The sequence below is a fragment of the Sminthopsis crassicaudata genome, chromosome 3 (genome assembly GCF_048593235.1).
Source record: "Sminthopsis crassicaudata isolate SCR6 chromosome 3, ASM4859323v1, whole genome shotgun sequence".
Lineage (NCBI taxonomy): Eukaryota > Metazoa > Chordata > Mammalia > Dasyuromorphia > Dasyuridae > Sminthopsis > Sminthopsis crassicaudata.
This window is the reverse complement of record NC_133619.1, coordinates 448711161-448738584: the sequence shown is the minus strand read 5'-3', so window position 1 is coordinate 448738584 and position 27424 is coordinate 448711161. Positions and strand designations below refer to the sequence as shown.

Here is a 27424-nt window from a genome sequence, read left to right as displayed (position 1 = left end):
TTTTACGTTGGGTAATTATACAATTTTGTTACTTTGCTTTTGTGAATCAAGAAGGTGGATCCCATATAATTTCTGCAACAAGTCTAGAGCAGCATGAATTAAAGAAAATAAGAATTATCTGTGTAAATAAATACTGAAAGAGATAAAATGATTATGAAAATGGATAGTGAGTATAGTTAGAAACAAATGAACTGGTCTTTTTTTCTCCTAACAATGCACTTTGCATTGTAAAATGATTAGAAATATTGAATCAAAACAAAGGAACCGACAAATACCCTTTCTTTTACTTTTATTTTTGAGAAGTTCTTCATTGAAAAGTATTATGGATTCAAAAGTCTATAGTTGCTAATTGTTTTTTTTTTAAGTGAAAGCATAAAGTAAAATAAACTTGCCATGACACCAACCTGAAAATAATCTTCTTATGTACAAAATGCTGACAAATAAAACAATATTTTACAATATTTATATTTAAACATATTTTAAAACAAAAAATGAAGTAAAGTTTTTTAAGCATAATAGGCAATCTGCAAGGTATTTTCTTAAAATCTTGATAGACACCATATGATAGTCACTTAAATTTGAAAAACAAAACTAAAGAAGCTGTTAAAGGACTGTAAACTATTACTCATGACATAGTAGACAGAGGTCTGGTTGAGTATTTGTTTTGATTTTACCACCAACATATGGCTTTCTAGAATAGACATGAAGAATGGAAGAAGTAAGAAGCTATAGCAGCAGCACAGGCAATATTAACATGCGTTAGTGAGAGCCTCCCAACTATGTATAATGAATGGTACAGGATACATCATATTTGTTGCTGCACGCTTACAAAAAAAAAAATACACATACTGTGGTACATATTTGATTCATAACTTATTTATCTGGCCATATATAATTGTTCAAACATGCACCACAGGATAAAATAACTATTTACATAACAGAGGCTGTTTCATTGACAAAAATGTCAGCTTTGTTGAGAGTAGAAGATGGCTAAGCAATACTGTAGGAGAATGTGGAACAACTATTCTCATATGATATGTTTTATCTGTTACTTTGCCAAAGCAGGTTCCTTCATCTGCTTTCTAGAAAGTAACATTCAACCAAAACAAAATATAGGAGTTTGATACTTGGAAGGAAGTTTGCACTTGCTGAAACAGAATTATTTTCATAAAAATAATTCATTAAAAAAAATTAGAGGAGACTTTACAGGCACATAAAAATGTTTAGAATAAGATACACATAACAAGCTGAAACACTCTCAGATTTAGGGCTATCTAAGAAATGGAAGCATTGTAAATATTGTCATCATTATGTATCTTTTCCCTCTCTGGGTGTAAACTAGATTTGTAACTATCACAATAGCAAATAATTTCTGTCTATGTAATTGAGGGAATTGTAGAGCATTTTTCTAAAATTTTAATCTTAAAACCTTAAAATGTGAGACACAAAGGATAGTGAATAACTTGTGAATTAAGAAAATGACAAAATAACTAGGTCAAATCTTGTTTTTAAAAATGGCAAATGTTGCGGGTGAAATACAGTGAATACAATTACTTTACTAAAACTGTTTGGTGTTTATGTAATCACATTGATCACTTTGAAGAACTTAACTGGTCCCTACAGACTAAGTAGCCATTTCTTTCTTCTCTTCAGCAGTGTCAGTTGGTAGGGAGAACAGAAAACCCCTGTCAGTGTTGTTACCCTGTTTTACAGAGTTACAGTGATAGAGAGGGTCACTTGTCTTGTGAGAGGCACTGACCTTAGGTATGTTTGAAAAAATAAACAGTCAGTTTGGCATAGATCTCCTAAAGGAGTCCAGTTGACACAAACACATCACCTTCACAGGCTGTAAACAATGATCACAAAGAGAGTTCTTTGTTTCTTTACTTTTTATTTTCCCTGACATCTTTCCCTTTACTTCCATTTTCTAGTCTGTCCATTTCAAACTTTTCTTTATCTGGTTTTGTTACACTATCATATGAAGGTGGAGAGGTTGTAGAGGAACTTTCATCTGTCTTTTCTGGAGTAGTATTACCATTTAGTTTATCAATAATTAAATGTTCTTTACTAGGTAGGTCTACCCTACCTTTACCATTATCATTATTATAGTCATTTGGTACCTTTTTAAGCCTTTGTCTAAAAAGATAGCATTTGAAATTACGTTGAATGATAGCAGCAGAAACCTCTTCTTGTTTCCGTTTCAAAGTAGTTGTAATTGGCTCATAGGAGACTTTGGAAGGATTAGATGCCATAAAGCGATCTTCCATCTGTATTCGGAGAGCATCCATCTCCCCACTTTCACCCAAAACACGTTTTGTGAAAGCAAATAAGATGTCAAGGCAGTGAATTCGGTCCCCACTTACCATGGGCAGATCCATGGCTATAAGTTGGATTTTGTTTGGTTTTGCTATAAGAAGAGGTGGATCCAGGGCAGCTGCAAAATCAGAGAGCTTACTATATTCTATGAACTGGGTAGCATCAGGATCAAACTTCTCCCAAACTTCATAGAACATCTCAAAGTCATCCTCACTCAGTGGCTCTGCGCTCTCTTCGGTAGCAACACTGAAATTCTCCAGGATAACAGCAATGTACATGTTCACAACCACCAGGAATGAGATAATAATATAACTGACAAAAAAGAAAATCCCAACTGATGGGTTACCACAATCTCCTTTGACTGAGCTTCCAGGATGAATTGTGTCTGGGTCACAGTCTGGTGGTCCGCTGTTAAGAATGGGTGCAAGCAAACCATCCCAACCAGCAGACGTGGTAATTTGGAAGAGGCAGATCATGCTGTTGCCAAAGGTTTCAAAATTAAACATGTCATCAATTCCATATTCTTTCTTAACATAGGCAAAATTGGACATTCCAAAGATAGCATAGATAAACATGACCAGGAAGAGCAAGAGCCCAATATTAAATAGAGCAGGGAGGGACATCATCAAAGCAAAGAGCAGTGTGCGGATCCCCTTTGCTCCTTTGATGAGACGAAGGATTCGTCCAATCCTGGCAAGACGGATCACTCGAAACAGGGTAGGGGACACGAAATATTTTTCTATCATTTCGGCTAGAAACATACCTATGAGACAAAGAACAAAAATTTTAATAAGGAAAATAACTAGGTCAAATCTTGTTTTAAAAATGGTAAATGTTGCATGTGAAATACAGTTTATGTAATCACATTGATCACTTTGAAGAACTTAACTGAAGAACAGTTTTTTAATCTTTACTAAGATAACATTGAGCTAGAAAACTGTAAATTAGACTTCTACAAAGTGTCATTAACTCAAGCAAATTAATGAAATATTAAGTTTTAATAGTTTCAAAATTTCACAGAACAAAATTACATGTGTTACTAAAGGCCCCTCCAATTGTAAATTTATAAATATTAACTGTTACATAAATTATCTAATCTCCCTGAAAATGTAACCTTATTAAAGCTAAGAGATTTATGCACCTATTATGTGTAAGTCACTTAGATGCTAAGGATATTTAGATGAAATGTGACATAATATCTGACCACAAGGAACTTATACTCTAACACTAAGGAGAAAGATATGAATAAATAAAAATGATAAAAGAAAGTACATAGTGAGAAAAACAGAAATAGCCAGGTGAAATTCTTTTAGAAAATTTGATGTGTAATCCTTATAGCTAGAAGGTTAAAAGGAAACTTTACAAAGGATGTAGCCCTAATGGGCATTGAAAAAGAGAATTTCAGCAGGTGTAGAGGTAGACAGATTATGGTCTCAGAAGGAATGAGAAGGGCATACAAGAAGGTTGGATAGAGTGAAACTAGTTGAGAGAACAGTTAATTGCCCTGTCCAACTGACACATAGAATCCCTATGGAAGAATGACTTGAAAGAAGCTTGATAAAGTAAGTTGGAATTATATTGGGAGGATCTTAAAATTCTAGCAAAGGAATAACAGGGAGTATGACATAGTAGTTAGAAGTCCTTAGCTCTTGCCCACAACTCCTTAAACACTGATGAAACAACAAGTTGGGCAAAATAGGAAACTACCGAAAGCTTTTGAGGAGAATGGCATTGGCAAATTCATGTATTATTCTAGTTGCTGTGAGAAGAATGAATTAGAGAGGGAAAGGGGGCAGGTAAGGAAGGAAGAATTGGAGACTGTGAGAGGTAAAAAATAACTCTGCCATCACCAGCAATAGGGAAGGGAGGAAGACCAGCAGGTTTTGACAAATATAAGTTTGCATTTTAAATTATTGAGTGTGAGGTGCTGATGGATTGCCCATTCAGAGGAAGATGTATAGAGACAGTTGGAATAAAAATATAGAAGCATGGAAGAGTGGATAAAGAGAGAACCTGAGGTTTATTAAGACTTGGGTTCAAATATTTCTTCTGAAATAGATCTACTTTTTGAACTTGGGTAAGTCATAACTTTTTAGTATTCCAGACCAGTAATGTCAAACTCATGTAGAAATGGATCCCTGAGACTGCTTGTTGACATAGAAAACCATAAATTAACATTATCTATTGTACATTATATTTTCATATTTTGTTACATATTTCTTAATTATGTTTTAATCTGGTTCAGGTTCACTTGAAAGTTTTGCTAGTATCAGTTTTGATGCTTCTAACTCAGAGAAGTCTCCAAGACTAATTACAGAATAGAGGTCAAGCAGCTTTGGTGTAAGGAGTTTTCTTAACAGGAGATCCCCATATCTATGAAATCACAGGTCTGGTGCTCTCCAAACATAATTTGACATGAATAGATCTTATCAGAGTGGCTATTATTTCTACTGTCACAAAACCTCTGTATTTTCTCCTTTGTAATTTTACTCAACACATTACTTCAATATTAGTGGGCATCTGGTCTTTCATTTTTAAAAAATATTTAGCCATGTAACCTACTTTATTTCTTAGGTTTACATATCTGTGATAGTGTCTTTCTTTGTAGGGGGATTAACATTTTATTTATTAATGGGAGGCAAACAAAAACTTTTATTTTCTGTGTGTGTGTGTATAAGAGAGATAGGGGGAGAGAGGGATGGAGGGGGGGAGAGAGAGAGAGCAAGAACTGTCTCTATTACTCAACCATTTTGTTATTATCTTTAAATGCATTTAAGCAACAGTTAAAGAGCACTACAAGAGATATGTGCAGCCTTGTTTTACTAGGCAACACACAATTCCTATGGAGTTTTATTCGCTTCAATTTTTGAAATGTTTCAAGTATACAGACTTTCAGGAATTTAACTGGAGTTAAAATTAATTTTCTTGCTCCAAGTCAGATGGGTGTGTGCAATCTGGGATTATGAATTGGTATTTGTATAAAAGGGGTCAAAATAGACAATCTTGGAGAGTTTTTCTAGTTTTCTGGCTTGATAGTGGTGATGACAATTATGCACTAAAAAAAGTTTTAACTCTCTTGAGTTGGGAAGAGAGGAACCAGATGTTGAGAGTCACAGAGATTACTTTAGTATTCATAAGGTGAGAGGGCCCAGTATCACAAAAGTAAAAAAAACTTCACACCCTAAAGACATAATAAAAGTGTAATGGAGAATTATGAGGGTTTGCATTGGCCATGTGTATGTAGCCTATATATGTTTGCTCTAGTCATATGTGTTTCTGGTTTTTCTACTCCTCAGATGTTCTTTGGTCAAACATGTATGTGTATTCCATGAGTGTTTCTTGCTCATGTGTGTTCTTTCCATGTATGCTTTCACTCAGTGGAGATGTGCTAATTTATGGAAAAATATACTCCAATTGTATGCATGGAGATAACTTTTCTTATCACTTAATTTTCTTCGTTATTTGATTAAATGTATTTTGTATCCTCTGGTTGACTAATAAAAATAAACCCAATTAGTGCTCATGAATTATGGGTTTGAATGAGTGCTATCCAGCAGAATTCTGACAACATGCCATTGCATCTTGGAAACTTCTTATATGAGAAGTTCCTATGTGCCACATGAAATTAAATATCTCTATACTTAAGATGTTTTATGGTATATATTTTTGATACATACTGCACATTCTACAACAAAAGATATGCACATATACATGCACACATATAATTAGATAATTCAAATTTAGCATCTTATTAGGCTTCATTTTCACCACTATTATTAGGTCTCTCCTGAAACAAAGTATATCTTACCCACAATGGAAAGGATGACCACCACAAAATCAAAAATGTTCCAGCCTATGGTAAAGTAGTAATGGCGGAGGGAAATCATCTTCAGCACACATTCTCCAGTGAAGAGGACAATGAACACCAGGTTAATCCGGGACAGAATGGTAGTCATATCATCACTCTGGTCATCAGTCTCCACCATCATGGTGACCATATTGAGGCAGATAAGAATCATGATGCTGATATCAAATACTTGTCTGGTTACAAAATCAAAGACCATGCCCTGGAATTTATTCTGAAAAATATAGAATGTTACCATTCACTTTCTTTTTCTCCAAAAGGAAAATTAAAGAAATAATGACCAGAAAATGCACCCTCTGCATTTGAGTAGCAAGATTAGCACACAAAAGCAGCTTTTCCTAAATCATAATTGTTCCTTTTATACATACACATTCTTGAGTTCCTTCCAATTTTTTTCTCCTTTTCTTTCTCTTTTCCTGGGCTGGTTGTGTTACTTGAGAAACAAAATAATCCAGTAACAAAGCACAATAATCATAAAAACCAAAGTTTCTTTAACCTTCATGAACTTTTTTTAGTCTCATGAGAAACAATGAATTGAATAGATCAGAAACTGAGTAATTAACTGAGTCTGTTTTCTGTCTTAGTATCTCTAGAACCTAGCATAGTGCCATCCACATAATGATTCTGCATATATTTCTGCTGAATTTAAACAAATTGTTATTTGTCAAATTTTGAGATACAAATGGAAACATCTAGTGAATGTCTCCACTCGATGTGAAGAGTTGGGAAGGCAGAAGTCACTCTTTTATGGACTTCCTTATGATTTTAATGTAGGTGTCATCTCTACTTCTCTCTATCTCCATGGGACCTTGGAATCAAACATGTTAACAATATTGATGGATTCTTTTCTAAAACACTGAATGAATTAAAGATTGAATTTTAACTAAAGAAAGGATATTTGGTAAGCAGAAAAAGACAAAATAAATCAATAGAAGAGAAATATATAAAGATGCTGAAAAGGAACAAACTCCAGACAGATAGTGATGTGTAAGTAAGTCAAGAGATCAAAAACTGACCATGTGATGGGAGAATCAGGTAAAGTTTTCGTGGTGTGGCATGGGCTAGTTAGGATGGGAGAAAGGAAGTAAAAAAATAAGGCAGAGTTAAACACTTAGGCTATAGTCATATACCTTTTCCCCAAATTCTTTCAACTCTTGAATTTATACGAAGACATGATTTTTTTGTCTAGGGATGTATACATTTTGGGCATCACTGGCCCTAGATTACAAATGAGTAGTTTCAGTTTTTGGAAGCTGATAATTCTTAGTCAAATTCAGCATAAGAACAAATTCTTCACTCTTTAATAAACCTTGCAAAAAAAGAGCTATATATAGATTATACCCCCGAATTTGCTTCATTTATATTAAATTCTCCATGTCAATATGTCCATAGTACAAAGAATCATTCTTACTGCTGGTCTAGGGATAGGTTTCTGGGGTTTCTTCGATCCAAGTTTCTTCATCGCATTATAATATTTTTTCTGTTCCTCTGTCATAAAGATATCTTGACCTCCAAAGTAAAGAAATATTATGAAAACTGGTTACAATCATTGACATGTTTAATATATTACTGAAATTATTTTCCTATAATATGTCTGAAATGCTAGTCAACTTGAATAGGTTTTTAAGTTTTCATGTTTGCATTCTGAGATACTTATGTAAGTTTAATGCTTTCCAAATATAAAAGGTATGAAAGTTCAAGCATATGGGACATTTATAGAATAAATAATACAGTGATTGCTGGCCTTCGAGTCAAGAAATCTAATTGTAAAACCTGACTTTGCCACTAATTGTATGACCATGGATCATTGACTTCTTAATTTTTCTTCTCTGTAAGGTAAAAGTGACAATATGGTCTATTTCATAGTATTATTGTGAAACAATTGATTTGTAAAACTTAATACTAGTTATTATCCTATAAATAGGAAATGATAATAATTCACATTCTTTTGCAGCATATTTGCATTAGATAAACTTATAGAATATGAGAGAACTTACTTTTTGTTTAAAATATTTGGATAACCCTTAAAAATATAAGCTTCTTTAGCTTTTCAAGACCTTAACAGCCTGACTTCACCCTACCTTTCTAGCTATATACTCTCTCCTTACCTTGTCCATGTAGAATTATTTTCTTCCTTATATCACTCAGCTTAAGTATTACTTTCTACATAAAAGTCCTCCTGATTCTTCTAGCTGTTGTAGCTATCCTTCTATATAATTACTGAATTTAATTTTACATCAATTGTGTATTGCTTTTATCTGTACATGATGTCTCCTCTCATAAAATGCCAGCTCCTTGAGATCAGGGACTGTTTCATTTTTGTTTTTGTATATATAGTGCCCATCACAGTACCTGTATATTCTAGTAGGCACTTAATGAAAAATTATTGATTGACTGATTAACTGTAATAAATTATGATTTAAATTCTTTGTTAGGCAAACTTTAAGAGTAAATTCATAATGATTTTTTGGCTCTGACATAAGCATACACTCCATCCAATGGCACTATTTGTTCTATTTTATTCTAGTCTTTTATGACATTTATCTTTAAATAATTTCATAAGCAATTTATTAATTTTTAATATAATCCTAAAACAAAGCTACCGGGTTCTCCTTCTGTAATAGTTTGAGCTTTCAGTGTTTTTTAAACACCTATTTGACATCAGTTCTTTCAAACCTAGGATTTTGACTTGATTGTGCAATAGGGGAGGTAATGAGAAATTCTTTTTTTAAAGTGGGAAATAGAATCTAGAAAGCAGTTTTCTTTATCACTTAGCCAGTTTGTAAACTTCATACAATTAGGATGGGATATGGAAGAGGCAGTCAGTAAGTTCATTTTCTTGTGGTGGACAATGTAGGTGTTAGTTGTGTTACACTAAGTGGAGAATACCTACATCTAGTTGAAGTCCTAAAAGCATTTTATTATAATCAGATCTGATGTAGTAGGTATAGGGGTCTTATAGAGCTACAACCCAACCTATAGGTTGGTAAAACATGAAATACTTATCTTTTTTTTTTGCTGATTGAAGTTATCTATGATGACACCAATAAATAGGTTCAGGGTGAAAAATGACCCAAAAATGATAAAGATGACAAAGTATAAATACATATATAAATTGACTTCATATTGAGGTTGTTGCTTTACCTAAACAAAAAGGAAGCATACAATAAGCATTCAGTTGATAGTCATATGAAGCAAGTATGTTTTGAGTCTGGGGGAAGTTAATGGACATAAGAACAACTTCTGTATTACAAAATCTATTTGTTTCAAATGTCTGCCCTATACCTTAGTAAGACTTCAGATATCAATTTTTCTGACTGATTCAAAGTGCATACTATCCACCTTATTTCCCAACTTGGCTTATATGTAGCAAACTCATCCCAAATTCTCTTCCTATTATGAGCAGCTTTTCTAGATTGGACATTCAGCATTTTTCCCATTTAGCCAGAAATTTTTTCTTACAAGTGTATGTACATTTCAAAATGTAATCCTTAAAACAACTGTGATATTATAATTTATAATATTCTCAGTACTCAATTTAGGAACTGTTATTTTTTGTGCATGTTTTTAAAAGAAAAATACAGCAGATATAAATAGTATATAAATGATACTTACTTCTCGTGAATCAACAGCTGCATACATAATATCCATCCATCCTTTAAATGTGGCCTATAAACAAGACATATTCAAATTCTACAAGAAAACCTTTTCCAAAAAAAATAAATGGCACTTTCCCAGACAATTACTTGATAGTCTATTTTAAATAACTATTTTCATCCATTATTTTAAGAGGTTGTTATAAAACAAGTTATGCAGTTGTAGTCAGAATTTTGCCTTCTTTTATTTATTCTTGGAAACATTTTTCATTTTGTTTCTAAAAACTGCAAATCCAGTGATGGTACATATATTATGCTTAATGCATACAACCCTTCAAAGGATTAAAATCATTTAAACCAAATTGAATTAAATGCTGATAATTTCTATGTTTACACACTACTGACTCTAGTTCACAAAGTTACTAGTTAATTTCTACAGCAAATAATAAACAGTATTCAACATCAAACAATAGCAAATTCAACATCAAATCAACAACAAAAGTAATTATTAAGTACTTTCCTGTATGCAAGACAGTGTACTCAGTGCAAAATATACAAATAAAGAAATAATTCCTACTCTCAAAGAATTATATTCTACTGGGAGACAGGAGGTAGATATAGAATGTGTATATAAAGTACCATTATATACAGGCTAATACATAGTAGCTTTAAGAGTGAGAGAAGAGTAAGAATTGTGAGGATGAGGGATGGCCATATGGAATAGGTGGTATATGAGTATATACTTGAAGGGAACTAGGGATAGTATGTGATAAACGAGGAACAACAGAGGCCAATTTGGCTACAATAAAGAATAGGAACAGGGGAAGTGCAAGTTGGATGGATATTTTAAAGGGTTTACATATCAACAGATCAATTAACTTTTGATCCTAGATGCATAAGAATTCACTGGAGCTGATTGAACAGAACAATGGCATTATTAAATCTTTGTTTTAGGAATTTTAGCCTGGCATCTGTATATTATAGAGGATAGATCATAGTGGAGAGAGAATAATTGTAGGGCTACCAAACAGGAAATTAATAAATTGGAAGAAATTCTATTAAAGGACTGAACTGGGATGATTATAGTATGATGAGAGGACGAAGCAGATCTGAGAGATATTGTAGAGTTAAAATCAGCAAGACTTGGACAACTGGTTGCATATGGATTGTGAGGGGAAGCTTAGAGTCAAGATTAACTTCAAGGTTGTGACGTTAACTGGAAAAAGGATGTTAATCTACATAGAAATGGGGGTGTTTGAATGAGGAATATGTTTGGGAGGAAAGAAAATGCATTCAATTTGGGACCCATTGAATTTGAAATGATTAACAAGCAGTTGATGTAAGAATGAAAAGGTAAAGAATTTATATATACACATATACATAGCATATATGTATATATATATACTTATGTAATATATAAAGATCCATTTAAACGTGCACACACACACACACACACACACACACACACACACACACACATATAGTAACTAAAGAAAGTTAATTAAACTTAGGGGAATAAATGAGATCACTCGAGGTCCCAGGAAAGATCTCTAAAGTATGACCATGGTGAGAGGCTATGTTTTAGATGATATGGAAATGAGATTGGGGAATAGTAATACAAGTAGGAAGAGGACCACAAGAGAATAGTGTCCTGAAAAGCCAAAAAGAAGAAAATATATAGTAAGAGGGGATGGTCTACATTGTCAAAAAGATGAGAACCGAGAAAAGGCTATCCATTAGGAATTATCGAGACACTAAAAACCTTGGAGAAAGCAGTTGAGGTTGAGAAACCATACTTAAGGGTGTAAAAAGTAAGTGTGAGTTCAGAAAGTGGAAGCAAAAAGTATAGATAGCTTTTTCTAAAAGTTGGAACTGTAAAAGAGAAGAGAAATATACAGTAAAAGTTTTGAGAGGATGACAGACAATTTAATATGGTTTAAGAATGAGGGAGCCATGGGCATATCTGTAAACATCAGAGAAGAAGCTTGTGGGACAAGAGACAGTGAAGATTAAAGAGACAAAAAATTAAAGGAAAATTTATGGAAGTTAAGAGAAGGGGAAAGAATCAAGAATATGAATAGAAGGTTTGGCCAAAAAAAGGGTTGTCAGAAACTAAAATGAAGAGAATGGTGGGGAATAATGTTTAGGGGATTTAGGTATTGACTTAGGGGAAAAAAGAACATCATTAAAGGTAGCCTTTTGGTAAAATCTAAGGAAAGATCATCTCCCAAGGGATAAAGAAAAGGGGTGGTATTTGAGGAGAGAGTTCTGTTTTGAACAGAAGCTATGGAGAGTGCATTGTGATTAAACTAGGAAAAAGAATTAGATTACAGATGTGAGTTAGACTAAAGTTAGATAATAAATATTTGTTATCTAATGTCTAATATCTAATGAGTCTGGCCATGTGTTTTCTTACAGTGGTACTCACCAGCACACAAATGTCAGTGGAGAATTAAGAAGTAAAGGTTTGGCAAGATGTGAAGAATGATGTAATATCTGGGCAAAGTATTCAATGGTAGATGATGGTGTAATGTAAAATTGCTAAAACATAAGATGAAAACTATAAAAGGAAGTAAATGTGGCCACCACAGAAGTAATGAATGGATTAGGAAAACAGCAAAGGAAGTATGAAGTGAATGGAAATCATGATGAAGACAAAGAATAGACTTAAGAAGAGTAAAAAAAAAAGAGATGAAAGAAGTTGCAGTCTAAATGATGAATTTCAATAAAGAATCACTGTAGTCAAGATGTATAAACTATTTGTAAATATAGGCAAAGCCTGTGAGATCATACCAAGTTTTTTACCTTATATCATAATCAAATAAATATATTCATTCTTCTCTAAGAATGATAAGCAGAACCTAGATATTCTAGAAGGCTATAAAATGATGCAGTAAAGCTTAAAATCAACACTATTCTTATCTCAGAAATGAATTGGAGACCACAGAACATTTAAAAGTAATTACATGAGCCATTTTCTTCTCAAAGCTCAGTTTTCAAAAGATTTTTCAAGTATGACGAATTCAAACTGAATTAACATCACATATTTCTCCATCACAAATTTTTAACAGTCATAAAGCCCATTGCCATAAAGGAAAAATTATACTTAAAAATTATTAGCCATCATTCACTTTAGTACTGCTGATCACAACCATATAAGAAGATTAATAGGTACTTACCACTTGAAGCAGGGCAAGGTATCCAGCTCCAACATTATCAAAGTTTACTTTCACATTTTTCCACCTCGCCTGATCTCCAAGAGCTTGACAATCAGTAAAATTGTTGACTTCCTTAACTTCAAACATGGCATCAGTTGTGACATTAACACAATGGTAGAATTTTCCAGCAAATAAATTTACTCCCATGATGCTGAAGATGAGCCAGAATATGAGACAAACCAACAGGACATTCATAATGGAGGGGATGGCTCCAACCAAAGCATTCACAACCACCTACCTCAGAAAAAGGAAGCAATGCATTAAAAAAAACATTTTTTAACTTGAGTTCTATTTTATTTCCTTCTAAAATAACTGTGCAAATTTTTAGTAAAAACATATATAAAAGAATTTAATCTTCCATCATCAATGTTAAAAATAAAATAAGTATTTGGTAAAGATAAAAAAATGACAGAACTTAAAATCGATAGTTTATTTAGAAAGCAATAATATGCCAAAGTATGAAAAAGAAATAAAGGAAAACCTGGTAGTAAGATGGAGTCATAAAATGTTTGTATGCTAGAGAAAAAAAAAAGAAAGAGACATTAAATATCAACAAAAGAAATTAAAATTAGCAAGCAAAACAAATTAATTCGACAAAAACAATACATGAAGTTAATGAGAGGATGATTATGCAAAGGACTTTTATAAATAAATGAGGTATTTTATATACCTTCAATTTATATTTTCAGATGTTAAAATGTTCAGAATCTGAGAAACATTCATGAGAATTTGTTTTCTTTATACTTGGTTGTTCATAGTTTCTAAAAAGTATATTGCAACAAAAGGGAATTTTCTTCTGAAGACATAACACTATTGCTCCTAAGTGTAATGGTAGAATTTAAAGTGTTGTTCAAACATTTTAGAGTAAGAAACATTTTACTTCAAGTAAATCTTATTTAAGTAAGACTGATATAATGAGGAAGGAAAATAATTTTATTTTATCTGATAAAAGAAGGGTCAACCTAAGAGTAAGTTATTGGAACTTAAAAGATTTATGTTGAGCACATAATAAATCAGACTACGTCCTCAGTGATTATAATAAACTTTTTAATTGAAGAGGTTAGGTAGTTTGGTGGATAGAGCATAAGTTGTGAAGTCAGACTGGACATCAGATCCAGAGTTAGATATTTACTAGCAGTGAGACCTTGGCACAGTTATGCAATCTGTCTGTAAAATAGGGATAATAATAATAATAATAATAATAATAATAATAATAATAATAATAATAATAATAATAATAATTCTACCTCCTAAGAGGGCAGTTAAGTAGTGCAATGGATAGAATTGTTGGGTCTGGAGTCAAATAGACTCACCTTCCTAACTTAAAATCTGGCCTCATATATGTAGTAGCTGTGTGACCTTGTGTAAGCCACATTAGTCATCTCTAAGAAAATCCCAAGTGTGGTCATGAAGAGTTGGAGATGACTGAAATGACTGAAGAACAACAACTTTCTTAAGATGGTTGTAAGGATAAATTGGAAAAAAAAAGATGTGTAAATCATTTTACAAGCCTTAAAAAGTATATAAATATTATGTAAATGGGCAGTCAGGAAGACCTGAGTTCAAATGTGTTCTTAGACACTAGCTGTGTGACCCTGGCAAATGACTTTACTCCATTTGCCTCAGTTTCCTCATCTGTAAAATGAGATCAAGAGCGAAATGGCAAACCTCTGAGTATCTTTGTCAAGAAAACCCCACAAGGGATCACAGAGAGTCAGACATGATTGAAAAATGACTCATCAACAATCATTATTAAAATCATGGGTCAGTAAACTATGGCCCAAGAATCAAATGTGACCTGTTTCCTGTTGTTTTTTTTTTTTTTTTGAACAGTCAGCATCTTTTGAGCCATATAAAAATAAACAGCAGACTAGATTTAGCCCCCAGTATGTAGTTTGCCAACCTTTGAATTAGAATATATATGTAAAACAAACAATGGATTCAAGAACTTCAAAACCCTAAATTTAGGAAATATATTTTTGAATCTATTTTCCCAGCACTTACTATGTGACCATGGGCAAATCACTTAACCTGAATCTCATATGTAAAATTGGAATTAATGATAATTCGTGAGATAGTTGTGAGGGGCAAATGAGAAACTAACAATATAATTCACAAAAAAGTTAAAGTAAAATGTAATTTTCATCTATTTTTATTTTTGCAAACTAAAAGTATTTTTAATATATCATTTTACTTATGTAGAAATTGAAAGAAAATAACACAAGGAGGTCATTTATTCTTATGCAGAAATTTTGTGCTGAAATTACTTTCATAGAAATGCATATTTATTTTATACAATTTCAAATATTGTCCAGAATTGTTTTATTTACAGTGTCAGTTAAAACTGTGCATATATATTCTTCAGATTAGAATAAAAATAACAAGAAGAAAGTAAACTAGATTCATTGTTTATTCAGAGATCAAGAATATAACTTAGAACCAATTACACAGATAGTTAATGCAAAGTCAGTTTTATCTTTAGTTTCTAAATAATTATCCCAACTTCCTATGTTGCTTTGATCTTAAAACTATTGTCAAGACTGAAATGTTAGGCTTTTTTTCTTTTATATTTTAAGAAATATATGTATAAGTACTTAGAAATTATTTATCTTTATTACTAACTTTTTGAGAAATCAGAATATCAACTGTGGAAAGGAAAAAAAATCAATTTTCTAAGGCTTTACTATGAATTTACTTGCTGTGTGATCATGGAAAAATTGTTTCCCCTTTCTGTGCCTCATTTTCCTACTTTGTAAAGTGAATGGGGTTGAATCAGATAATTTCTTCCCACTAAATCCTAAATTCTCATTAATTCAAGTAGGAAATATGCATTAAAATGAGTTAGTGCAATATGTATGGTTGCATATAGTCTTTTATGGGCTAAGCAATGTGATTTTGATGTAGTGGAAAGTCTAGTGAACTGGGAGTCAAAAACCTGATGTTTAGTCTTAGTTCTTCCAGTGAGTGTAGGATTGTGTTTGATTCGTATAATCTATTTGTGACTTAGTTGGCCTATGATGCATTTGAATTATATTCTGTATTTTATGATTCTTTGCAATAATAAGAGGGATAAAGTAATTATACTTGTTACAATGCTCATTTTAATACTTATTTGATAAAGTATCATTTGAGGAATTTTGATTAATTTCTTACCCTCATTCCTTCAAATCGGGACAATGCTCTCAAAGGTCTTAAAGCTCTTAGTGTTCGAAGGGATTTGATGGCACCAAGTTCCGAGTAGCCTAGAGCATTGGCTACCAAGCTAACCAATGATACCTATGCATATCAAAAGACAAAGATAGGAACTTTAATTAAGCAATTCTATCATATAATGGCAAAGGATATAAATGGCCATATATCAAAAAAGGGAACTATATCTACTTTTAAAAATCTAACATTTTTTCAGAATGTCATCATGTAATGTTTTTTAAATGACTGATTAAAACCATGCACAACTAATTGCTTTAACCTTTTTGAACTTTGGTTTCTTCATCTGTAAAATGATGATAACATTTTTAATACTTCCCTCTCTTACAGGGTTTTTGTGTGGATCAGATGCACATATTTAACTAAATTGTTTTGTAAATGACAGCTATTATTATCAGTATTATATAAAATTAAATTACTTAATTAGTTGGATTAACTATAGACCCTCTAAACATAGCCCTATATCTCTATATAATTCCATAAAGATTTTTAATTGATTACTTAAATATTTAATTTAATCTCTTTTTGTTGATGAGTGTACTCTTTCCAACTTGTAGAGCACACATTGTCTCACCTTGGCTTATTTTTTTTCCTTTGTCCTCTCAAAAACCCTCCATAGAGGATCTGCCCAATGTGTGAGGTCTTTTAAAACACACACACACACACACACACACACACACACACACAAATGTGTGTTATTATTTTTTGTTACCACATAACTATGGAACTTCATTTTTCTGATCACACATCTCTTTGATATTATCATTTGTGCCATTTCTTTCATGAAATTAATTTCTGCTAATACACTGAAGCCTACTTACACCTACCATGTATTTCTCCATTGTCTTAATGGTGACTTGCAATTTTACTTTTTCAGGACAATGTATTCCACTATTTGCCTTCTCTTTCATTTTTAATATGGTAAAATTTGATAAATATATCTCCTTTTAAAAATATATTTTCTTCAGTAAGTTTTAAGATGGTTTACTGAATTACAAATCACAAATATCTGAAATACCAGGTAATCTATCAAATTTAGCCAAAATCAGCCTAGAAAAGTTAATGTGAGATAAATAGGCAATCACAAAGGTCCCAGTAATTAAGCTAAAACAAATCTTATATCTTGAAGTTAATTATCTTTGTAAATTTTATGGTGAATTTTCCCTAACCATTTTAAACTGTAATTCCCAAATAAATTTATAGCTGAGAATTATAACCTAAAACCAAAAACAATTCCAGAAACTCTTCAAGAAAAGGCAAGTCCCCATAGGATTTTAGCCTGAGGAACTTTAAAAACTCAAGCCTAAAGGTTTTCTGTAGTTAACCCAGGACAGATCTGAATTCAAGCATTGGTAGTTGGGAAAAATACATAGAGTGATCAGAAAGCATTCAAGCATGAAAAATAAAGAAGCAAAATTCCCCAAGAGAAGGAGGGAGATAATAATCTTGAAAAACATGTCATATTCAAATCTCATAAATATGTCTTGTGCATTAGTTACAGACAGGGTAATGATGCTAGCTAGAGATATGTGTGTCTTTAGATTGAGGGAGACCTAGTTTCAAATGCTGCCTCCAGTATTTACTAGTTGTGCGACTAGGAAAGTCACTTAATCTCTTTCAGTTTGCACAACTAAGACTATAAATTATATATCAGTTGATGATTTACAATATGTCTTAGTGGAGATATTTCACATACCAACAAATCCCAGGTCCTTAGCATATTGAATTATGTGCAAAACACTATTGGGTACAAAGAGATTTCTCCCTCCTTCTGATTGCACCTGGGATATCTTTGATATCAGGAATTCTCCTCGAGGTTCAGCATTGACCCTGAAACTGTATACAGACTGCAAGAGAAAGTCAACTGGGGTACTGAGAAGTAAGTGCAGGTTTGTGAAATCTGTATGTGTTAGAGGTAGGGACTGAAGCCAGGTCTTCCTGATAGAAAGGCTGACTCTTTAGCTGCTCTGTCATGTCACCTTTCACCAGCAAAAATTCAAAGGTTAAATAACACATAGTTCCTTTCCTCATGGAGTTTATGACTTTGTTATAAAAATATGATTATAAACCTCAGAACCATTTCAGGGGCACATTCCCACCATAATTGCTACCACTGTTAGTGGGGTGAGAGTTGGCAAATGTTGCAACAGGAGAGAGTTCATAGTAACTGTTTTCCAGTTAAGTGTTTGGATGCCACAGAGTTCAGGGACTCTGGGAATCAAGAAATTTGATAAAATGTCAAGCATACTATTGTTTCTCCATTGTTCAGATGCTTAGCTGATCAGTATCTTGTAAAGATATACAAAAAACATACAAAGGCTTAAATCCCACCTCATTATTTGATTGAAAATTATTATGTATAGAAATCTATAAATTAAATTATTTTTCCATTCAAATTACTGTGCAAGAAATTTTATAATTTGTTTAATTGTAATGCCGTTATTTTGTTATTACTTGTAAAAATGTATTTTTTACATAAGGCAGAAACAGCCCTAGATGTTTTCCTGAACTCCAAACCGATATTACCAACTGCTTTTTGGACATTTTGAGATATACCATGGGGATTTGATACCAAATATGTCCTGAAAAGAACTCATGTTTACCTCTAATCTCACACCTCTTCTGAATTTCCCTATTATTTCCAAAGACAGTCATCCTTTAAGACATCCAGGTTCACAACCTTGGTATCATCTTCAACTACTTATTTTCACACATCTGACATATTCAATCAGTTTTCTGATCTGACCATGTCATTCTCCCCTGATCAAAAAGCTCCAGTAGTTTTATGTGGCCTCTAAAATAAAATATAAATTTTCCTGATAAATTTTTTAGACTTAATAGTATTTTCCAATACAGTTTTCAACATTCTTCTTTGTAAGACTTTGAGCTCAGATTTTTCTCCCTTCTTTCCCTCTCCCTTTCCCAAGTTAGCAAGCAATCTGATATAGATTATACATATCGAATCATGTTAAATATATTTCCACATTAGCCATAGAGTGAAAAAAAGACTTAGGAAAAAAAGGGGAAAACCACAAGAAAGATTAAAAACAACAAAAAAGGGAAAATAGTATACTTCGATCTGCATTCAGAGTATAGTTCTTTCTTTTGCTGTAGTCAGCATTTTCCATCACAAGTCCCTTGGAACTGTCTTGGATCATTGCATTGCTGAGAAAAGCTAAGTTTATCATAGTTCCCTAATCAATATTTAAAGCTCTACATAACCTGGCCATTTCTTTTTTTTCTTCAATCAATTCCAATTATATGCAAAGATAATCTTAAAAATGAATATTGAAAACTATCAATTCTAAATTTTTTCTCCAACTCTCCCCTATCCTTCCCCTTTTCAAGAGAGCAAACAGTCTGATGTACATTATACAGGTACAATCATGTTAAACATTTCCACATTAGTCATTGTGTGAAAGAAAACTTAGGACAAAAGGGGAAAAACACAAGAAAGATTTTTTTAAAAGGGAAATAGTATGCTTCATCTGCATTCAGACTCCATAGTTCTTTCTCTTGATGTGGTCAGCATTTTCCATCACAAGTCCCTGGAAATTATCTGGGATCATTACATGCTGAGAAGAGCTAAGTCTATCACAGTTGCTTGATTGGTATTTAATGCTCTGCATAACCTAGCCATTTCTTACCTCCCTGGCCTTCTTATACATAATTCCTACCTACATACATTATGATCCAGTCTTATTTGTCTAATAGTTATTTCTCAACAGGGCACTTTATCTCACATCTTCATGATTTTATATTGACTGTCATTCCTGGAATGCTCTTCCTCCATACTCCTACTTTATAGTTTTTTGTCAGCTCCTGGAGACTTTATTTCCAAGATTATTTTGTGTCTGATGTCTTTGTGTGTTTCCTGGATATAATAGATATGGACAATATATTATATAACACATATAACATGTCATACTTGATATGTTAAAATGCCTGTGTCATCTTGCATCTTATGTCTTTGTATGTTTCCTATGTGCCACTACATATGTATATGTTTGTTTTCCTGGGTAGAATGTGAAGTCCTTGAGGGCAGGAACGATTTCATTTTTGCCTTTCTGTACCTGGCACCTAGTACAGGTTTCTGCCACATAGTAGGTATAATGCATGTTATATTTCACCTGTCTTTTTTCATATTATACTGTTATTTTAAACAGAATGGCAAAAATGGAAAAAAGAAACATCATGGCATTATATACTTACGCATACTTGTCTATTATAGTTTCTCTTGATATCTCTGAATTAGAGCTATAAATGATCACTATATATATATATGTATATATATATGCACACACAATTTTCAGTAAATAGTGATAATTTACTGCATGTGATTTATATAGAAAATTTCCCATAGATGTAAATATATTAGAAATTTAACTATAATTATTCTTGGCAAAATGAAATGAAATGAGTTTCATTTAAAAATGAAAAACTATAGCACTTTCAATGAATTTATACTCTGTTGCTAACATGTCAATGGAATTTTTATCCTCCAATTTTCATCTTTCTACCAGTTACAGAATTGCTCCATAGCAATTATAATTTGTATATTTTTCAAGGGAAAAACATTTATTAAGCACCTACTAAGAGCTTCACATTGGATATATAAGAAAGACAAAAATAGTCTCTACACTCAAGGAGCTCACATTCTACTGTATACAAATAATGTAAACAAATAAATTGGAGATAACCTCAGTAGGAAAGCACTAACAGTGAAGGAACAGGTATAGCTTCTTGCAGAAGATGGGATTTCAGTTGAGACTTAAAGAAGACCAGATGACAGAGACAAGGGATAAAATTCAAGGCATAGTGCACAACTAATCAGAAAACTTGGAGTGAGGATTTGGAGTGCTATGTTCCAAGAACAAAAAAACACCAGTGTCACTGGATGATAGAGAACATGGAAGAAGATAATGTATAAGATATGAAGAGCTTTAAAAACCAGAGGATTTTGTATTTTATTCCACAGGTAAACATGAGGTGCTAGAGTTTAGTGAATGGTGATCACTATTGTTTGATAGTGATCATTCACTACATAAAGAATGTATAATCTTTTTAAACATCATATATTGAAGTGATAAAGAGGCTTCTGAGATTTTTCAAACCTAAGGAACACTCCCTATTTTTAATAGATACTGTCAAAGGTACTTGAAAAGAATCTCTAGGAACAGAAACAAGTGGTATTTTTAAAAATCACTGCTACTGTTTGAAAAGATATTTTTTTTAAAGTGAAGATAAGGGAAATGAATTTTTAATTTTAAAAGATGTTAGAAAAAAAATTATTTGGATTTCTGGACACAGGGATATATCTGATGAGTGCCAAGAAGAATGAATATATTTCCTAAGTATACAATAAGCCAGGGGTTGTCAAACTATGGCCCGTGGTTCAGATGGGCCCGAAGGGTAATGGCAAATGGGCTGAGGAGCGGAGACAAAGTGTAAGTTTTTGTTTTTACTATAGTCCCACCCTCCCACAGTTTGAGGGACAGTGAACTGGCCCCCTATTTAAAAAGTTTGAGGACCACTGCACTATGCCATAAATATACCCTTAATAAAGTGTCTTAAGGATTTGTTCATGCCCTTGTTTTATTCAACATTTATTATCAGTGACTGATTATTAAAGGTAAGCATAATGTTGAAACTTTTGTTCAGCTATAGTTTTAGGAATACAGATGTATGGAGCGCTTTAAACTTTGGGTAGTTATTTCCAAGGTGCAAGTGCAGATTGAGGGTAATCTATAATAGAAGCTCCATTTCTGATCTATCCTGCAGAAGTACTTTCTTGAAGTGATTTCCAGATCTTGCTGTGGAAATGAGATGACTTTCTTGTACAAAGACAACTTTTACTTAGAAATTTTGGAACCATTCATATTGTTGGCAATGACTGTTTCAAAAATTGAAATCAATTGTCAATCAAATTTAATGGGTTTTTTTTCCCTAAGATTTCACTACCTCTATTCTAACATCACAGACCTATAATTGTAATGCCAGAGGCAACTTATATGCTTTTCTCTCTTGGGACCTGAGTTCCTTAGGGTTCTCTCTAAGTATGACACCAGTGCAAATATCTAACTCATTTTACTCAAATTCCCACCACCCATGGAATTTAGGCTTGATTGAGAGGAAGAAACATGTAGAAAAAAAGATAAAATAAAAATGACAATACTACCAAATTAGTTCTTTCAAAGTAATACCAAACCATCAAAAGATTTTATAGGACTAGAAAAAATAATAAACAGTAACAACTAGTAATTGTAAAGTACTTTAGCCTACAGAGTATTTATCAAATATTATTTCATTATATCTTAAACACCCAAGTGCTGTTATTTTCCCCATGTTTAGAGACATGAAATTTGAAGCAATATAGATTAGTGAATTGCCCTAGATCACAGAGCTGTGACCTAACTGTTTAAGGTAGGATTTGAACTCAGGTCTTCCTGACTCCAGGACTAGTGTTCTATTCACTGTGTCACCTGGTTGCTTTCTTAAATAATCAAGGAAGGAGCAATTCAAAATATATATTTTTAACATTTGATACGTTCATCTTGTTTTGTTTCTTTTTAGGTTATTTATTAGAAGTCACTAGCTTGTTTCAGTGTGAATACTGTTAGGCAGACACAAATGTTAGCATTATTAAGAAATAATTAAAATTCCACATATCACTGGTATTGTATGATTTACTAGAATTTTTGATTATATGGATTACTCCTATATATGTTAGGGTAAATTAACACATAGAGGCTCATAATCCAAAAGATAATAAATTTCAGCCTACCCTTTTATACTTGATTTAGAATTTTGTACCAGCTGGATGCTCAAAACTATTTATTGCTCATGGGTAAGATGAATCAGGGTAATAAAAATTACATTATTGGCTAATTTATTTATTCAATGAAATGCTTTTGAAATCATCGAATTACCTTATAAAACCAGAAAAGCAATAAAATTCATATGGAAAGAATTAATACAGAGTGAAATTAGTAGAATCAGAAGGACAATTTATACTATAATATCAATATAATAAAATGAAAAAAACAAATTATGAAGATTTGTATTAACTGATAAGGAATGAAATGAAAAGAACCTAGAAAACAATTCATACAATAATAGCACCGTAAATGCAACAGCTTTGAAAGTTGCAAGAATTAATGTTTCTACTAGTTTCTACTCCTTAAAGTCCACAATCACATCTTTCATGGTTATTGATTGCTGGTGGGCCAGAGCTGGCTGGGCCCCCTAGGACTCTCCTTAGGGCTCTGCAGTGCTACCTCAGTCTGGGTCTGGGCACCAGCCTTGGGCCAGTCAAATCTTCCTGCCCCTCTATTTCTTCTCCCACCCCACCCTTACCCAACCCTCAACACTTCCTCCAGGCTCTAGGAAAGGTACACCCAGGATTGTGCTGCCCTAGGGAGCATGAGGGCAGACAGCCAATAAGTAGCTGAATAGGGTTGAAGCTAGGCTGGGGCTTGTGTAAGAGTTTTCTAGGCTGCTTGCAAATGAAGACAGATAATTGTTTATTGATTGGTATAATTTTTTCAAAATTAGTAAACATTTATTGATCTTATTATCAAGCATATTTATGTTCTATAAAATATTTATTAAAGAAAAAAAAAAAAAAAACTCTTGGCCAATCTCTGCTCCTACTTTCCGGATTCCAATTCTATCTTCTGTGGCCAAGTAGTACAAATTTAATTCCTCTTCTCTGAGTGGTATTCAAACACTTGAATACAACTATCATGTTCTCTCTCAATCTTCTTTTCTCTAGGAACAACAACCCTTATTTCTTTAACCAATGTCTACATAGAGGCATCTTGGGAAGTCGCTCACTATCATGCTCTTCTTTAGATGGTTTTCAATAGGAAAATGCTACTAAACACACTCTTATTATGCACTTTGCATAATATATGATAATATATTGATAACAGTTTCCCTGGGGAAGAAGCATTCGAATCATCATGGTGTTTGATGGAAGTGTCTTGGAGAGATTTTAAAAAGGGACAGATAGTCTGTGACTGAGTTAATCTGTTAATTGGGGGAGGGGAGGCTTAACAGGAGCCTCTTTGATCGATTGAAGTCGGGGAGCCTGAAATGGAAGGGTATTCAAAAGGCCCTCTTCAGTCTCCTCTCCTTTTTTGATTTGATTTTTCTTCTTTGGCTGACTTCTTTCTATTGTCATTATTCAGGTGAGAGATGAAAGATAATGCCATTCATTGGTAGATTAAAGCTAGAGAAAGTACTCACAAATGTGATGTTAATAGATTCCCCTGACTTCTCAGGAGCTCCTCTAGAACCTCAAGAAGAATAAAGTCAGATCCCAAGCATTCCATTTTCAAATATTTTGGTATTCTTTTTATAAAGTGCCATTCTCTACAGAACATCATTCATACTGTAGGTATATTCAGATCCTGTTAGAGGGCATACTATTCTTTCCTTAATGCAAACATCAAACTTCCTTGATAGAAGACTAGAATATCTGATCATGGGATGAGACCAACAAAAATTCATGACTACAAGAAGCAGTGTGATTCAGTATCATCATATCTTTTTACTGAATTATCAGCTGCAACATGTCTGATTTTTTTTAATTATAGAGCCACCTCTCATCTGATTTTTGTGATCTATTACATCTGAAATGATCTGTTACATTTCTGAAATGTTACATCTGTAACATTTTCTCATATGTAAAATGAAGGGTTTGAATTAAAAGGCTTCAGAGGTGTCTTCCAACTCATCTTATGATTAGAATTTACTGAGCTCAAAATAAGAGGAAAAAACTGTCATACTGAATCAAAGGCATAGTCCATAAAGTTTTGTTTTCTGTCTAGCAACTGGCTACATAGAATGTTGAAATGACATAGTTATTTTCTATTATTTTAGTCATAAAGTGTTAGATTTAATCCCTAGACATCTTGGTTTCCCTTAATAACCTATTGTTGCTTTCTTTTCCATGCATTTGTTTATTTTTTATTGTAGTATTTTTAACACACATTGTTTTATGAATCATGTTGGGAAAGAAAAATCAGAACAAAAAGGATAAACCATGGGGGAGATTAAAAAACAGAAAAAAGAAGTGAACATAACATGTGATTTACAGTCAGTTTCCTCAGATCTTTTTCTGATGGCATTTTCTCTCCAAAATCTATTACGATTGCTTTGGATAACTGAAGCACTGAAAAGAACCAAAGCTTTAATAGTTGATCATTGTACACTCTCGCCATTATTGTGTACAATGTATTCCAGGTTTCTCTCAGTATCAATGTATGTAAAAATTTCGAGGCATTTCTACAATCAGCTTGTTCATAATTTTTAATAGAAAAATAATATTACTTTAAATAACATTTAAATAACATTACTTTCATGTACCACAGCTTGTTCAGCCATTCCCCAATTGATGGGCATTCATTCCTTTTCCAATTCTTTGCTACCACAAAAAAAGCCTCTACAAATATTTTTGCACATGGGGGGTCCTTTTCCCTCCTTTGACTTCTTTGAGATACAGACCCAATAATGACACTGCAGGGTCAAGCCATTCATTTGTTTAAATCTCCTTCGAATTCTTTTTGTTTGTGGCTGATAAAACTCTATTTAGAATGAATTAAATATATTTTCTTCTACTGTATGAAAACAGTAGTTCCTTTTAGATTTTCTAAATTTACTTTTTTTCTAACTCAAAGAGGTTGTCAACAGTTTTAATTTATTTTAGAGTTTGATTAACAAGGTGATTTAATTTTATTCCTTTTATAGGTTTTGTTTTCTAATTCTAAACAGCCCTACCATTCATAATCTATTTTCAAATAAGAGGCAGTGAGTTATAGTAGATAAAATATTAGCTTTGGAGCCAAGAAGACCTGGCCTAGCTAGTCCCATATGTGAGGCATCTTGAATGTGTGATCTTGGACTTTTAGTCCTGTAGGCAACCTTTAACATGGTAAGGTACAGAAAAGGTACTCACCTACTCTCTCATTTTGAAGTTTCCTCTATGAATGAAATTACAGGTCCAAAGCTCATCCTAATAGAGAGTACTCATATCCACCCCCTCATTTTATTTGTGCTCCTTATCTGTGAAGTGGATCTTTACCAGCACTGATATGCTTTCTTTTGACATATCGCAACTGTATGAACATGGTATTTTAGGAGCAGATTTAGATCTGGTTGTTTTAGAACCAGATTTTATGGGTAAGTCATTTGACTTCATTGAATTTCAGTTAATTCATCTCTAAAATGGTGACAATAAAGCACCTCCCTCTCAGAGTTGTGGAGAAGCTTAAAAGAGATAATATATATAAAATATTGGACAGATTTTAAAGTATAATATACATGTCAATTACTATTATTCTTGGAGGGATAGTAATTAACTATTATTCGACAAGCCTCACTAGATCTTCCTATAGTTTATTGTCATTAGGTTGGCATTCTACAAAAGAACATAATGTTTCCTATATATTGGGAGATATAAATAGTTTATAAAAATGTGAATAACATCATCACACTCTTTATTTTCTCCATACAGGAAAATAACCATGTGTCCCTGCTTTGGATTTCCTATCTTTAAATTAGTTTTCTATCCAAAGCAAATTATTTCTATGGGCAGGTATTGCAACTTATTTTAAAAATAGAATTTGGATTCATTTCACCAAAAGAGAAAATACAGAAGGCATTCTCTTTTAATAAGTCAATACAATAAATGGAATTAGTTTAATGTAGCTAATAAAATGAAACCTATCTAGGAAATGTAACATTAGTCAATTTCTTGAGTGATAGTGACCAATTACTATGTTTTTCTCACTGTTGTCAAGACTATGTCTCCTGGACTCTTGTTGGTATGACAATATGTGTTTTTTATTGACTTTCAGTACTGGGCCCTTGTGTATGGTTGCTGGGCTATAACATTCATTCTTTCTAATGGCTATAGAATCTTTTAAAAAATCTCCCTTAGTTATTGTTTTATCTCCCACATATATTTAAAGAAAAAAAAAACAACTTCCAATTTCCCAAACTCTAGTTGACATGAACAAAGTTATGCAATGGGAACAACCCTTTTGTTTCCATATAACTTTTGTGATAATATAGCATGTTTTTGATTGTGTCTTGGAATGTTTCTCCAATTATATTATAAAAGAAAAAGAGCAAAGAGAACACAAGTCTGAGGAGATCTAGGATATAGTCAAGTCATCCTATTGCTATGCAAGCTTGTAAGAATTTATTAACTTTTC

The 27424-nt window shown here is 32.8% G+C and overlaps 1 protein-coding gene across 3 annotated transcripts in view; it reads right to left on the bottom strand.

Annotated features, from left to right (window-relative positions):
- Positions 1–349: 349 nt before the first annotated feature.
- Positions 350–27424, bottom strand: part of SCN3A (sodium voltage-gated channel alpha subunit 3) — a 132797-nt gene continuing 105722 nt past the window's right edge. For all 3 annotated transcript variants that reach the window (XM_074303243.1, XM_074303244.1, XM_074303245.1), the window contains 7 exons: positions 16149–16271; positions 12957–13229; positions 9797–9850; positions 9188–9325; positions 7593–7697; positions 6125–6395; positions 350–3079 (listed from right to left, as the gene is read on the bottom strand). In XM_074303243.1, coding sequence (XP_074159344.1) covers positions 1884–3079; positions 6125–6395; positions 7593–7697; positions 9188–9325; positions 9797–9850; positions 12957–13229; positions 16149–16271 — 2160 coding nt within the window. In that variant the 3' untranslated portion in view covers positions 350–1883. The remainder of the gene's footprint in view (positions 3080–6124; positions 6396–7592; positions 7698–9187; positions 9326–9796; positions 9851–12956; positions 13230–16148; positions 16272–27424) is intronic.